The sequence below is a fragment of the Cottoperca gobio genome, chromosome 8 (genome assembly GCF_900634415.1).
Source record: "Cottoperca gobio chromosome 8, fCotGob3.1, whole genome shotgun sequence".
Classification (NCBI taxonomy): Eukaryota; Metazoa; Chordata; class Actinopteri; order Perciformes; family Bovichtidae; genus Cottoperca; species Cottoperca gobio.
The window spans coordinates 3799415-3816370 of NC_041362.1; the positions used below are offsets into that span (position 1 = coordinate 3799415).

Consider the following 16956-nt stretch of genomic DNA (forward strand, 5'->3'; position numbering starts at 1 on the left):
GTGGTCATCAATTATTATTTTACTGTATATTTTTGAGCTTGTTTCTACTGACCTATATACAGGAAGTGATGTGTTCTTTTCATTAGTTTAAAAGCTTTATTTCTATTTCTCACTGCTACTTTACATTTGCCACCATTGTACTGATTTTCTCTTTATGTTGCCTTTATTTTTAGGAATGGACTCTAACGATGTGACATTATACCTTGTCTTATTTCATTATCAAACGTTTCAATGTAGGTACTAACATATATCTTCATTTTATCTCCATCGTTTAGTTTAAGCACACTCAAGGGTTGCGGTTCCCACGTGTGACCACTAGAGGGCGGTGAACAGTCGTGATTAAACCGTCAAAATAAAAGTGATTGTTATGGATGATATTCCAGATAATCCAAGGTAACTTCAAGGTCTGCCTGACAACTACTTCAAGAAATAATAATCATAACGGTAATTATTCACTTGTGTTGTATCCTATTGCTCTAGATTTGCAGCACATTAACAGTAGCTTCTATTGATATGACAAAGATTAAGCACAATTTCAGACAGTGTGAACTTTTAATTGTCACATTTCAGAGGGAGTCACCATAAGAGGTGGAGTCTGGTGGAGATATGCTGCCCTGTGCTTGGGGACAGATAGGGTGGAGCCCAGGCAGCAGGGGGAGCCGGGGGGCGGGGGGCGGGTGTAAGAAGGGAAAACTTTGACTGGGTGGTTTCACAGGGAGCAGAGGCATTTGAGTCAGGGCATACATGCCTCAGCTGTGAGAGGCCCAACTCCCCTTGGCTGGCTGGCATCGCAGAGCAGAGGCAGAGAGAGACAGAGACTGAGGGTGAAGAGAAAGTTAAAGCAGAAAGTAGACGAGGAAGAGGCAAACAAGTGTTTGAGAAAGTTGTCTGACAAAAGAAGAAGAAGAAGAAGAAGAAGAAGAAGAAGAAGAAGAAAGGATTAGGGACTGAGTTCTGTGCAGCGTGGCTCCTGCAGGTTGTTTTTCAGTAGTGTATTTTTATCTGTAGTGAGTGTGCAGGCGGTTTGTATTCAGAGATGACAGCCATGGCCGATACAGGTGTCAAAAAGGAGCACGCAGCTCTCGTAGAATTGTCTTATGATGATGATGACGAAGTAGCTCTGGTGAGTGCTGCCACAGAGCCGGCCGTAGAAGATGATGACCCTGCTGCGGAGGTGGACCTGGTGCTGGCCACCGGCCCTGGAGGCAAGAGTGAAGCGCAGATGAACGGGGTCATGGTCCTGTCTCTGCTCGACAAGATTATTGGGGTGGTAGACCAGATCCAGCAGACCCAGAATGGGCTCGAGGCCCGGCAGGGATCCATGGAGAAGTCAGTTTCAACCATCCAAGGGGAACTGGCTAAGTTGTCCAAGAACCACGTCGGGACAGCCAACACTGTCAACAAAATGCTGGATAAGGTACGCAAGGTCAGCGTCAACGTCAAGTCGGTGCGCAGCAACCTGGAGAAGCAGGCAGGCCAGATCAAGAAGCTGGAGAGCAACGAGAGCGAGCTGCTCAAGAGACGCAACTTCAAAGTCCTCATCTACCAGGTGAATACTGTGTGTGTGTGTGTGTGTGTGTGAGCTTGTTCTCTTACTATTTCCATCACAGGGTGGACTCATAGCAAACAATGTTGGTTTGAGAATGTTCTGGTAATGCTTTACATGTGGCTGTTGAAGTTACACTCACAGTACATGTTAAAGGGGTGCGTTGCATTCCCCAAACCGCACAGGAAAGTTGGGACGGGAGTGTGAAATGCACCTGAAAAGCATTTTGACATCATCTCGGCGCAGAGAGTGAGATTCACACCGTGGCTGGACTTGACCCGTGTTAGTGGAAATGTTCTGTAGTTTCTCAGGATAGGGGGACGCTGGCTAAAGCTTCGGCTGCGTGGTTTCCATGACATAAATGTCTGAATCACTTTTTCCTGAAACTTAAATGAATGTTTAGGAAGAACCAGACACTGATGTGCACTATAAAGGATCTGTTGTATGGGTTGTGTTCAGTGACAGGTGAGAGGTGGATTCCTTCACCTATGAAGGGAATACTAGTAGCTTCCATGGAAAATGAGGTCAGGTTGTGACCTCACCCACTACAGGACTTCATGATTACTATATGAAACTATTTAAAGACTTAAAAAGGCCTATAAACACTGGCATGGAGGGCTACTTGAGACAGAACCAACGCCCCACCTCAGAGAGCAGATGGTTGGCAGAGCGCTGCCATGTAAGATGAAGTTGTAGTTTTATTATAAAGATTTCTCAGAAGTGTTCATGGCTCACAAACCTGCACTTTAATACCTGAGAACACAAGTGTGAGTGTTGGGTCAAATGTATTTCGGGACCATAATTATGTTGGATATATAGAAATAAGATATATAAAGGAGTGAGTGTGGTTGACTCCTGTTGTGCATTTGAGACCAGGTGAGCAATTTTCCTCATGACCTCGACAATTTGCCATCAAGAAAAGGGAGAAGAATTTCCTCAAAAACATTAGTAACAGTAAATCAGAGAGCTGCAAACCTCTCGTGAGGAGAGCTTACTTCAGGATCTGTATTGGCAGGCAAACATTTCACCTCCCCCTCCTGGGATGTCCACTATGGGAGCAGGTTACACTATTGGTATGTAGCAGAAATCCAATCATAGACACTAGTCTTTAATAAATTACTCTGCAAAGCAGGTGCCCCCCGCGGTTTGTGACACCGCCTGTACTGCAAGCTCTTTCAACTGCACGTCTGTGTGCAATTGTCAGTGTTGGACACTGTACGTGAGTCGGTTTGCAGATCGTTTCAAGAGCTTGCACTATTTTTAAAAGTCGTTTCCTCTTGGTGTTATCTAAAGTGCTCTTATAGCTGTCTAAAGCGGGTGTAGGAGCTGTAGCTTCCATGTTGCAGTAGCTGTTTTGAGCTCACACGGCGATCTATTTATTGCCAGTGTCCAGTTTAATTAACAGACGTATAGCCTGTTCACTTATTGGCAGCGCTGTAAATCAACACTGGCTCTCAGTCAGCTTTCACTACTTTCCACCATCACTGTTTGTGTGTTAATGTGTTAGGATGGGATTAGAGTTAGGGTTGGGCATGTGGAGGTTAAGGTTGAGGTTTCCGGCAAACGTCCTTGGCAGTAAAGTAGACTAGTGTCCACACAAGTAAAGTAATATCAACGTGTGTGTGTGTGCGTGTGTATGTGGCCATTCCTCAGCAGTGTTGCCTTTCACTCACAGTGTCAATGTCAAGTGAGGATAGTGTTTGAGAAAGACAAGTGTTCACAGCGTTACCTTTGCTGTTATATTCTGCTTTGTTAAACTGAACACAGCTTTAAGCGCAGGTGCTGTTATAGTATCTCCTGTCACTCTGTCTCTGCACTCTGATAATAGACACATACTTCAGGATTTTTAGCCCTGAAAGACTTTGACAGTGATGCTTTATAATTAAACCGGCAATGATGGCGACACGCAGGATCCCCCGGCAACAGCAGGGCGTGGTGATGAAGACTTGTTTACCAAATGTGCATATCAGCAACCTATCAGATCTTTGACTTAAATAAAAGTACTCTGGTGGAAAGTCCTGCATTCAAAAGTACCCAAACGAAAAGTACTCATTATTTAGAATATATTATATTATTGGATTACAATTATTGATGACATCACTAATGTTGTAGCTGGTAAAGGTACTTTTAACTACTTTATAGCTTAATGTATAATATGTATCATAATTCATTATCTGCAAAGTAACTAAATCTGTCATATAAATATGTCGTGGAGTGAAAAGAACGATATTTTCCTCCAAACTGTAGTTTGTGAAATATAATTTAATTAGTTACATTCCACCTCTCCGCAATGTTTTTAACAGATCTTGGTGTATAAATATGTAATGCTGCAGTAAAGGTGTAATTTTAAGCTTCAATTTGGAGAGTTTAACATTTTTAGGACAGTTTCCGATGATCGTTGTCGTTTGGCAAGCCGTTAACGCATCGCTCATAATTTGCGAGATGCGTGCGGAGATGCATTCTAATGACTAGGTGTGAACGGACGTACTTAGAGCTGTCCACTTGTGATTGGATCACAAAAGACTCATGTCTGAACGGAGCCTATATTAGGGACCACTGTTGCACATTTCCTTCCTCATTAGGTGGCATCTTTCTGGAGTTTTAAAATAACAAACCCTCTTAGTGCAAGTGTCCGGGCAGCAGCTGAGGGTCTTCCTGCTGCACATGGCACATCCTGCCTGTCATCAAAGCTCTGTGCTTCACAAATGGTCAGTGATTAAGTGGAGCCTGCTTTCATACACACACAACCTCTGACTGCTGACTTTTATAGACCAATTGTCTTTTCATTTCTAAATGAGTCAAAGTGTATTACATTGTTTCCCGTTAGTCTCATATCGCCCGTCATTTGACTAAATTAGTTCAGCCACGCAGGACTAATTTACTGTTAGTGGTGGTGTTTTCTAATAAACATAGCCCCAAGCTGTCATGGATAGTAAAATATAGATCATATTGTGGCTTGACCTCATGATGGTTTTAATAAAATGTTAAAAATGTTCCTCTCGAGGCCTTCCTTTCTGTTTCTGTTCCATATTCAAGCAATAAGGAAGTTACGAGTGTCTTTTTGAAGAACAGCTAAAGGCCTTAGCTTCTGTTACACACATGACACATTCAATTATTAGAATAGTTTCAGTGATGGTCATAATCTCAGCTCTCTGTGGTAGGTGACACCAGACTGCTCCCATAGTGGTGATTAGGGATTTTAACCTCGCTAGAAGTCGACACGAAAAGCAGGGAAATCCTATAATTCTCAATACCAGCTTGATACCACGCTTAAAAACCAAACTAAATGAATCCCATGTCCTTCAACATACACTCCTTTATTAGCGTTTGTATATAGTTCTTTGTTAGGAAGTTACAACAGGTCCTCTTTCCCCTAATATCTATTTTATATTGCTGTGAAAACATCTCCTTCAAACAACTTTATTTAATAAAGTTTCACAGCAAAAACTACATTTCACAATATTATATTTGAACACGTCATGATAACGCTAAATAACATCTACCAATAGTCATTTTTACTGAATGTAGCTTGAACGCACCATAATGCAACTCTATGGAACAGCTCAAATGAACTTGCTAATGCACCAGGGAAACAAATAGGGTGCGCCCCCGTGTCGATAGTGGCTTTACTGCGTCCCAAACTCATTTGAGAATAGCCAATAGCTGAGCCTCCATCTCAGACAGACCCGACACATAAATGTCCAGCAACTAAAGAAGTTGCTCTCTTAAAAAATACATTGGACGAGACTGCAAACCTGGCGCCTACATTTCCCACAATGCAACACGACCACAGAGTGTATTGTTCCGTGTGTTCCGTGTGTTCCGTGAGTAGCAGCCACTGGAGCTTCTGGAGCTTCCTACCCAACTTCAACAAACCTCACTTCTGTCTAACTCCCAGATTAATCTTTTTAATCTTATCTCTCAACCAACGCCGACTCAAGTGACATCACCTGAGGCAATTCACCAGGTTTCTCGTGTGCGGCCACAAAAGGTTTCTCAAATGCAGTTGTGCTTCCCAAGACCTACAAACACACTTTGATGTATACAACTGGAAACAACAAATTAAAGTTGTGCGGCTCGTTTGAGTTGCATTTTATGCATTTTCTATGTAATTCCATGGATGTTATCCAGTTCGTGTAATGTGATAGTGTATGTGAGTGTGAGACAGTACTGATGTGCGTCTGGAATGAGGGTGTGGTTGGCTGCGGCTCAGGGACAGTGATAGCCATGTGATCAGCTCTATCATGGAGATGTAAGACTTCTCAGTTACCGTCTACTTATTCAACCTCACAGAGCTCACATCGCGGCCAACAAGCCCCAGCCCACTTGTCTTTAATAGCTTTAAATCCTGCCCAGAGAATGCGACAACTCTATTCCAATTACTCCAGACACACTAATCCAGCCAAGTTTCTTTTGGCCACTAGCGAAACTTTGTTTTCAGGCATAAATGATCTCATATCATTATTAGAGGGGGGGGGGGGCAGCTGTGAATCACTTAGCCAAACCCTTGAAGGCACGAGAAACCAACCAAAAAGCACTCGAGCAGCAGCACTAAGTTGGAGCTGTGATTCACCCCGTTGGCATCTCTCTTCCTCTCCTGCCAACATGCCCACTTGTTCTCCTCCCTCCTTCTCAGTTTATCTCCCACTATCAACTTCACTCAGCTCCGTCTACTCCAACTCAGATGTCTAATCCAGAACCAAGGGCACAGCTCATTCAGTATTTGCTACAGCACTTGGACGCTATGTTGTTCTGTTCACTCTCTCCCCTCTGTGCTCCTCTCCTGCTGCCCTCTTCTTCCTCGGGCTCGTGGAAAGATATTTGGCAGGCTCCACATTTCACTATTGCATGTCAGCTACCACGTCGAGCCCGTTTGAAGATCCAGGGCTTGATAGCATGTGAGCCTCTGCATGTAGAAAGTTGTCCAATAGTTAATAACAAGACTACAGAGTACATGATTATACAGTATGTACTATTATCAAAAAAGAAAACCGCAGAATGAATTGAACTTGAATACCAGCAATGATTTCTAACGCTAACGCGACAGTAAAGCCTCAGTGTGAGTTCAGCTCTGAAGACACGGATCGCTAAGATCTAAACAAGAAGGTCTTCTACATTTGGTTCAAGGATTAGATTTGTATTCACTTTGTTGCAGAGTTAGCTGAGATGATACCTCTCTCGTGTCTTTACGTTCAGCTACAGTACAGCCTGTTAGCTTATTAGCACAACAACAGGAAACAGAGAGCCTGGCTCTGCGCAAAAGTAACAAAGCAGCACCTCAAAAATAACCTCAATTAACTTCTAACTAACACGTTACGAACAGTTTGTTTAATCTGAAGAATGTCTCGTTGCTGGATATTGGAGTCTTGTTGCCACCGCGAGTCTCCGAGGCAAGAGATGTTTTCATAAGGATTAAACAACAAGATATACAAGTGTTGAGCTCAGAGCTGAAGCATGCTCCGCTCAGATGTGAGAGGTATTCTCATCCGACTCTTGACCAGAAATAAGTGTCTCACTGTTCCTTAAAGTCAAGCTTGTATTTTCTTTGCTTATCTCTTCCTCCAACAATATCTTAAAGCCAAAGCTGTTTCTCTTGCCATGTTTGGCCAAATCTGGAAACACACACACACACACACACACACACACACACACACACACACACACACACACACATTTTGTACGCCACAGGGAACAAGCGAGTTCAACCTTCAGCAAGAACAAAACAAAACATTGTCCTTGCTTTATAAAACCTTTTCTTCTTAGCATCCTCTGCTATTGTTCACCTTGTTTTCTGTTTTCTTTGCGTATGTAAAGATTTTCAAGCTGACATGTAAAGATTCATGAGGAGGGGTGTTGTGATACAGCAGCGAAGATGATACCCCCAGAGGGTCGGACTCATTCGTCCCTCTGTAAAAACCCCGTGCATTTCACGGTAGATCACGTTATAACGTCAAACAGTTTATGTTAAAACGATAAGTTGCATGTCGTAATAAGTAGAAAAACGTGTGGATCATTCGCTCTCTTAGTGCACAGCAGCAGATAGAGATATAGGAGGTGCATGTGCTGATAGTGTTACTGCAGCCTTCCTGTTCTCCTGTAATTAGTACGCACTGTTGGTGCAGCAGAAAGACGATCTCTGCTACTCCAACATACGTGTTGAGTTATTTAAGGACATCAGCTTATTTTCGCTTTAAAACGCCCCAAAAAACGCCTTTTCAATCCATCTCTGTGATAGTGCGTACACGTGTGCATACATGTGTGCAGCACCTTACAGTTTAAATAAGTCCAGATGTGTTTGTGAGCTGTTTGGTTCCACCAGAGGACTCTGATCTGATCTCAGGCCCCGGCTGTCTTCCTGTCTCACAACACATCCCCATCTCACGGCAGCAGACAGCGTTCAGCAGCGAGGAGACCAATCAGGTCGCTCCTCGCTCCTCTGGCTGGCCAACAGAAATGTGTCCTCAGAGCACAACTCGATGGAAGCTGCTGATACCCTCCGTGCTGTTTATTCCAAGATGTGTAGGCACACCCTTCACCTACAAGGACACAGGCAAAATAAAGCGTTGGCCAAATGATCTGAGTTGCTATATGAAAGGGAAGCGCGATGTTGCTGTTGATTATAAATACACCAGCAGCGATGCAATGGAGTGTCTCGTTTCATTGAGTGGCTCTGAATTTAGCAATAAGCAGCACTAACCGGTTGATTTACTGTATTTTGTCAATGATTTAATATATCTTCCACACACTGGTGCATAACTCAACATTTCTGCAAATACAAATGAAACTATGAATATAGGTAGCACTGCAGACGTCCTTCTGACACTTTTCTTTCTATTTCAGTCATTTCAAAAGGTTGCTCTTAAAGCAGCATCCATACATTCACTATTGATATAAGTATCTGTTATCGCTGTAACGTAAGATGCTGCGTGTGAAAGTCTGGCATGTTCAAACCTTCAGTACTGAGCGCAACAGTCAGGGTTACTACGCTGGTATCTTTCCCTGCTCGCTGTTCTTGTCACTGGTTTGTGAGTTATAGGCCTTCACTGAGAGCGTGCCAGGTTGTTGGTACCCTTGGGATTAGGTTCAGCACGCACATGGATGTTTAGGATTATTAATCTATAAATAATTAAAAGAAATAGTGCTTAGAATATATTATCATTGTGAGAGGCAAACTTTGAAGGTGAGACACAGAAGTATTCTCCTTTTTTACTTTATTCAAATGCACAGTTGTGTTTATAGGATTCACAAAAGCTTCAAGTTAAGACCAATAAATAAAGGTGCACACCTGATTGACTAAAGCTGTACGGCCTGTCAGCTTTTCCGTCTATAATGTTCCAGTGGCATTTCTCAGTGTCACACAGACAGCAGCTCAATTTAGAACAAAGCAAAGCATTGTGGGGGATTGGCTGGTTGCCTTCCTTCCTGTTATTTTCCTGCAGTTATTGGCCTTTAATCATTATCTCGGCCTGATTTCAGTAGTTTCCTATAGCTCGGCCCAGCACTGTAGTCATGCTGGCAGCTTATTCATGCGCTCACTTAATCCACATGTCACCCTATCCTGTTAAATTGTCATATGAATAGTGAATAATTGCAACGCCTTCTTTCTTTTTAAGTAAAAGATTGAAATATTCTGCATGCTCATTGCCTAAACTAGTTCAAATCTTCAAAGCACATGAATGGAAAGTTGTTACATTTGGCTGTTTTAACCCTTTAGTGTCAATTATTACAGAGAAAGCATGTTATATAATAAATTCCAGCACTGTAGCTGCCAAGTTTACACACGTAAATGGAAAAGTACATCAACCCGGGGATTCCAGTGGTCTCAGAGTCGTGGATGTGGGAAGGCTTAGCTGTGGAAGAGGGCTTCCCTCTTTAGGTCCTTGTGTGTGTGAAATCACAAATCACTGTGACAGAAAACCCAAGGAACTCCCTTCCTGTGGTGTGCACTGTAACATGACATCGCCATGTTGGCTACGTGGTTAGACAGAGCCCTCTCTTGTCTATAGACAGAGTGGGACTGGTTGCTTAAACTTCCATTACCCACAGGACGCCTAAACATGGCACTATCGGTGTGGGATGATCTAAAAGGGATAAGAGATCTTCACGAAACAGAATTTGCATTGTGCCCTCCGTCATAAGAGTCACCACAAAATGCCTGAGGCTGCAGGCGGCGGGACCGGTCCTCTGTGAATTGTTTGAGCCTTATTTAGGAAAGTGCATCAATATTAATGACCAGAGTACATTAGTGTCCTTATTTTAAGCCCCGAGCACTCTTTAGGGATCAAAGCACGGCGATCCAGGGCTCTTACACACAAAGCTCCACCTCTGTTTAACGCCAGTCTCTCGTTTGGCCTCCTCCCATCCTGGAGTGGTACACGGGTCAGTAATATCACTCATTGTGATAGCTAAGTGCATAGCTGCGAGGACTGGACAGGATCCGACAGCTGCGCCGATGACTCACCGGAGAGGCCTTTCATCGTGTCCCAAAGGGAACGGCGTGTGTGTTTGTCTATAAGCGAGCGGGTTGCTGAATGTCTGCATGTATGTAGGTGAATCAGGATCGCAAATGTTAAAGGAATACCTCACATCCCAAAGTGACCAGTGCTATATCAGTTACTCACCTCGTGTTACCTTGAGCTCATGAAGAAACCTTACTATTTAAAACAGATACACATAAGCAATCAATGTTATTGTAATAAATACAGAATATTTATTTAAGATGATAAAAATATAATAAATGTATATATTTTAAATACAATAAAGAATTAAAACACAACAGATCCTTATCTTAATGCAAATTTAGATTATTTTATTCATTTTAATAAATTCTAATTTAATTTCTAATATCTAATTTAAATAATTGCACGTAACAAACCTTACAATTGAAAGCATGGATTACATTTTTTATTGCTTTTTACACTCAATCTGGCTTCTGATAGTCGTTTAAATATGACACAGCCATTACTTTATTAATGCTACTAATCATTGTGGGGGAAAACATATTTAAGAGGAATATTTGGCCTGGTGGATTAGTGTAGGTCTTGCAATAGCAGATAGAGAGACGGAGAAGGAGTAAAGCAGAAGCCTGCAGCTTCAGTCAGCGCTGCTGCGGTCTCTGCGTGCTGCTGATTGAACACTGTTTGCTCTGTCGTCCATGGTAACAGTCCGTCGTTAAATGATCCCCGAGCCCCCGTGTGAGTCAGACAGAAAACATTTCGCTGACATTGTTTAGAAAACGAAAAAGCTTTGCTGTTGTTACATGAACACCTTAGATTCAATATTTAGTTTCATGATTAAAGGTCTAATCTTAACCTGCAGATCTCCCTCAGATCCTCTTGGACCTGCTGTCCCACTTCTCTTTCCTTGTCTTAGCTGTTTACCTAAATCTTTTCCCTCAGTCTCCTGGGACTTTTGTAATTACATCTCCTGTGTCGTGCCTCCTTCTGAGAAACAGCTCAGACGGTTGTTTGGCCCTGTACGAGCAAATCAAACACTCGAACAGACACGCACTCAGAGAAAGCTCCCGTTCTTCCTAGTCAACTTTTCCATGAGGTATGATTCAAGCCACTCTTGGAGGAAAGAAACATTAGCAACAGACCTCCTTCTCATTGAGGAGAGCACACACACTCAGTCACCATCCCCCTGGCAGCTGTCAGTGAACACACACACACACACACACACACACACACACAGTGCCGACATTTCCATCGATGTTAAGTGGGAGGAGAGAGGAAGGTAACGCAGGGACGCTAATGGACCGACCACCCCGTCTCCTGCTTTGCAATCAGGCAGGGAAACCCAAACAGGGTTTGCTGATATCTCCATATCCACAGACGCAGTGGGCTGAGTCAAGTTTTAAGAATGTAAATAACAAAATGTTCCAACATGCTGTGTTTTTTCCTATGGGTTCCCACGAGCCTCAGAAGTCTAATTGATTGAAACAATTAAAGAATCTGACTATGATTAACTGTAGTAGATCTGGACTGAGTGCTGCAGGACCCTAGCACGTCTGGTTCCCTCGTCTCGATGGGTTTTGGTTCGATGCCTGAAACAAGGTCTTAAAATAAGAAGCGTATGAAAATCCTTGGCTTTATATAGCGTGCAATCAATCAATTTTAGGGTTTTCAAATAAAAACATGAGCACGTTGGGCAGTGATGGTCTTGACTGAGTTGCACATACTGTACGGTAGCTTTCGTGAGGTCCTGGATCATGTTGCAGTTCCCCTGTTCCGTATGACCCCAGCTGTTCCCAGCATGCCGTTCACCGCTGTTTTCCATTGGCTGCAGAAACTTCCTGTTCAGGCATCAGACCATCTTGTAAAAAGTGTTCACGGTTATGCTTCATGGAAAAAATGTGCGTCTGCTTTTCTGTGTGTGAGGGTGGGCGCACACGTGTCAGTGTGAATACTCATGCATATGCATTTGAATGTCTATATTTTTAAACGTGAGCTTAACACCCCAACTTTAGACCACTAGCCACAATCTTTTTTACCAGGGACACATGAGGTCAGCTTATGTATTGTATTCACTGTGAATAAGTTTTATGTGTGTGGGTTTATCTTTAAATCTTTGTTAAGTTCTGGTCACATTTCAGGACTTTGCACATTTGTCCTATTCAGCTTTGTTCGTCATATTACATCATTCTGATTAAATCTACAGAAAGATATTGTGCTAGGGTTATGTGCTCATGAATATTAGTATTGTGGTCGGGTTATGTGCTCATGCATTCAAAAACATCTCTCATTTTTGTTATCATTGCAGCTCCGCCTCACTCTGCTCTGCACAGGAGGTGCAGTTTGTATTTTAGTTTAATTGCAATACATTCATGTTGCTATATTGTTGTAGAAATGTCAGCTGTTTGCTCTTCACCACCCACCAGGGACAACATGAGCAGGTGGTTGCCACGGTGACAGTGCGCTGTGTTTATTTGTTGCCATGAGTGAGAGGAGGGTGTTGTATGGTGGTGGTGGGGGGGGGGGGGGGTTGTCATTAGGACGCTGCAGTGGCAGGAGGCCAGAGAGCGGTAGATTGAATCCAGAGAGAGGCAAAGGCCAGCCCAAAATAAACCTATACACAGCAGGTCGGCCGAGCCCACTCCATATACGGCACCAGATAAGGAGGCAATGTCCATTTTATGATAGGATCATATGGCAAACATGCCCAGGGAGATGTGGCGATCACATGATCTGACAGGTGTTTATCTTTCAGAAGTTTAATTTCAGCGTTAAAATCCAATTTGACTGTAAATATTGCAAGTTACTGATAACATACCACTAGAAAACACACCTTCTTAAGATGTTTGTTACTGTTTTTAAACCTTTAATCTGCTTGAAAACATTGACATTGGCCGTCACAAGCCAAGACATGTCTGGAGATACTTCTTCACACTCCCTAATGTCCCACTCTGACAGGCTGACTCCTCATGTGTTGCTCTCTGCTGTCGGTCAGCCGTGCTGCATATGGGTTTCACTTCAGCTTGACAACCACTGTATTGGACTAAACTGAGTAGCAGACATATCTTCTTCTCAAATTCAGCACGAATACATCGAACCAAATGTGCAATTCAGATTGTAAAGCTTCTACACACACATCTGCTACTATACAAAGTGATCTGCACGGCGAGCACATACACAGACAAACCCTATAATGCTAAAATACGGTGAAGACACAGACATTAATCTAAAGGATGCTTTCTTTTTTCTCTTGTTTAGAGACACTTCTACACATTTAAGAAAAGGGAGCATGACATATTTACAAAATACATGTTTGAGCCTTCATAAAACCCTCACTGCTCTCACTCTACTTCATATGATGGTGCATGCATTAAGGCCTGGTGACTTACTTTCATACTTCTATTTAAAAACAAATGATATACATGCATTACAATGTAACAACAGTGAGTGTATCTACACAGTCAGGGAATATGGTGATGGTGGTGGGTCCTCTAATCCCTCTGGGCCACAGACATGCTGTTAGGGGGTTAACATTGTTAGCATAACACTGCTTCTCCCCGTGTGGACATCTGGTGCCACACTGACAGAGTCCTGCCACACAGAATGGAAACATGACTGCTGCTGTACTGATTGATCAGCAGCTGTCTCCAGCAGTAACTGTGTATACACTGTGTGAAACACTACGTAGGAAGTATAAGTGCAAACCTGTGCAGATTTGTTGCTGTATGTGGAACAGATGATCGTGTGAAACTGCTGCACTGCTGTACATTATATGACTGATTATATGTCTTTCCTGTGAAGTGAAAGCAGCATCATAAATGATAGAACATCTATAATTAATAGATTTTCTTTGGAGTACAGTCATCTTGTTTCTTTACTGTTGGAATTGAAAGTATGTGAGTTTGAGTATTTATAGAGAAATTATAGTAAAATGTCAGGAAACACACGTGTGGTTAGAAGTCACAGGCTCCAGTTTCAATATGACTGTAGATCATTTCTTTTAAGCCCCACAGTTTAGTAAATATGTCAGGGGTGTGGTGTACATGTGACCACACCAGACTATGTTCTTATTATTTTAAGAATTGAAGTGTAACATAACTGACTGGAGCTATGTTGGCACTTAATGTTGGCATATGATTGGCACCACTAGGTGGCACTCTACACCAGCTGCAATGTGTGCACTCAATGTGTAAATGGCTGTGAAGCATCATTCCCTTCTTTTCAATTTCTTTTCTCACCCAAAGGGCATTAACTCCACTTTCTCTGGCTTTCAATTTCCACATGACATATTAAATGAAACGCCAGAATTTACACGAGTCATACAATACAATCAGTGTAGCAGCATGTTGTGACATTCTAGTAAATGTCAAATTGAAAATGTGACTCGATTCAAATATTGTGATTTGTTATTATAATGCTTCTGTGGCTTAATTGTCTTTTTCTAATCCTTCCTATTTTGCTTCCTCAGGACCAAGTGAAGCCTCCGAAGACATCCAAATCCAAGACAGCGGAGACCGTGGTTGAAGGCAAAGCCGTGGAGGGCCTTGAGCAGATATGTGAGGGACAAGAGGAACTCTCAGATAATCACAATTCCGAAGACGAAGTGGAGATTGAGGAGATTATCGAGGAGTCTCGTACCAAGCGCCTCCAACGCACCACCAAGCAGCAAGTGGACAACATAAAGAAAGCCTTCTCCAAAGAGAAAATGGAGAAGACCAAAGTAAAGACAAAGGAGAACTTGGAGAAGACCAGGCAGAGAACCCGTGAGAACCTGGAGAAGACAAAACAGAGAACCCGTGACAAAATGGAGAAAACCAAGCACAGCCTGGAGATGAAGATGGGAAAGCTCGGGACCCGCATGACCCCCAACATGGAGCGCAGGGCAAAGATGAAGACCTCCAAAGAGAAGGCGAAAAAGTCACTCACTCCCGACCACACGGTCTATGCTCGCTCCAAGACCACTGTGTACCGCGTGCCCCCCTTCACCTTCTATGTGAAGAAGATCCGAGATGGGGAGGAGGAGGTGGCGCAGAACACGGAGATGGTGGAGGAGACCGACGCTGAGGGCCAGCCGGGCGGAGAGGAGAACGGGCTGGGTGTGCATCTGGAGGTGGAGGATGGGGAGCTGGTGCGAGTAGACAGCCCAGAGATGGAGGATCTGTTGGAGGTGACTGAGGACTCTCAGCTGGTCAGGGTGGAGCCAGACTACCCAACGAAGGCCCAAAGCGAATAGAGCGTCCCAGCTCTGTGTGGCTGTGAGCCGAGAGATCAATGAAGGGTGAGGAGGGGGACGGAGTCCAATCATAAGGAGACAATATTAGTCGTGGGGACTTTCTAGACGTGATCACAATCTATGACATCTCTTTTGTTTTCTGTAACCAACAGGGATGACTTTCATATGTTCTCCTCTTTAGCATACAAATAAGAAAAACATAAGAAAAGCAAAGCTAGCTTATGAAACATGGTTTAGGGTTAGGGTTATGTATGTTTGGGCTATTTGCTGTTGGTTTGATCATTTGAGTGGCTATAAGAATAAAAAAAGGTATAAATAGTTTTTGCTATTGATGATGTAATGTATAATCTAATATTTGCAATGTATGATATGCACCTGAGCAGGTGTGGTAACAAGAAGTCGTTGGCAGGATTTATGGTTTAATCGATGGTTTTAGTAGCGTAATGTGCACAAGACAAGAAACAAACGAAAAACAAGAAGGAAAGGTGCAAAAATATGAAAATCTTCTCAAATAAAGAGTTAACAAAAGCATTACTCCTGATTTGCCAATCACGTGGCCATTTGGCCAAATGTTACAATAAAATGTAATTAACAAATGCAAATAGAAGCGTAATATATAATGAATTATATTAGAAATATTATACGAATATTTAAAAACGTACATTTAGCAGCACAATGAGCAGCAACTGTTACTGTTGTGAAAAAAATCTAATTTGACCTTTTGGAAAAGAAAAAGGGCTGCAAATCATAATCTGTATGTTCATTTCTTATGCTTTGATTTTAGTACTTTGATCGTGACGAAGGTTCATGGAGCCTTGAAAGAATCAGTAGTCCACCACTGAGGTTTTAGTGATACTATTATGTAGCAAAATATCTCTATTCTAGGTCGCTTATTCAAAACTTCAGCTAAATATTATAATGAAATACTCAAATCAATAAAATGTAGAATGTAGTCTTTTTTATCTTTACAATGCCTGATCATTTACTGTAATGTTTTGATGTATGCTCACCATGTTATATTTGTTGCATCTGGACATGTTGTACTCACCAACCACCCAGCACATCTCTGCACAGAGGAGACGAACAACGACTGTCACCATGGTCACAGCTCCTCACGGTACATTTTCACATCTCTATTACATTTTTAAAAGGTAATTGCAGGCAGAAGAAATTATGGTTTGAAGTGCGAGGTGACATTTTATTGACTACGTAACACGTGGAGATGCAAATGTCATCGTAAAATGCAGTCAAAATGAAAGCACACGATCAACTATTATGGATGGCAGGACACTTTAATAAATGTCAGAGCAGATCTAGTCCGCAATTGTCTTTGCAGAGACGAGGCACACTCTTGTACTTTATCTGAATTATAAAAGGAATGAACTGCATCTTTGTAAGTTAGAGAAGACGATTGTGGACGATACAATATTTATATTGTAATTATTCAGAGCCAGAAGTAAACCGGCAAAGCCAACGTTCAATCAATCCACTTCTGATCATGAAAGGCAAGCACACAGGCCGACGGACAAGGAGGGGGTGAATGTACGGCTTCCATTTTCGTCCCTGGAGACTGTGTGATCTTGATGTGGTGCAGACACGCAGAAGCCCTCTGTGTTGCATGGAGAACCATTAAAATAATCAATAAGATGGGGAATTCAATTAAGGAGAGTGCTTTCTCTGAGCACTGAGCAGAGTAGAGAACAGTGAGAAGGACAGAGAAAAAG

General features: G+C 42.6%; 1 protein-coding gene across 1 annotated transcript; it reads left to right on the forward strand.

The window, feature by feature from the left end:
• Window positions 1-699: 699 nt before the first annotated feature.
• Window positions 700-15642, forward strand: cavin1a (caveolae associated protein 1a). Its single transcript, XM_029436808.1, has 2 exons — window positions 700-1549; window positions 14468-15642. Exons 1-2 carry the CDS (start codon window positions 1037-1039, stop codon window positions 15230-15232), a joined length of 1278 nt encoding a protein of 425 aa, XP_029292668.1. The 5' UTR covers window positions 700-1036; the 3' UTR covers window positions 15233-15642.
• Window positions 15643-16956: the final 1314 nt, after the last annotated feature.

Coding starts and splice junctions, on each gene's coding strand:
- cavin1a (XM_029436808.1), top strand. CDS start 1,037: ATGACAGCCATGGCCGATACAGGTGTCAAAAAGGAGCACGCAGCTCTC. Junction 1,550..14,467: donor TCAAAGTCCTCATCTACCAG/GTGAATACTGTG, acceptor TTGCTTCCTCAG/GACCAAGTGAAGCCTCCGAA.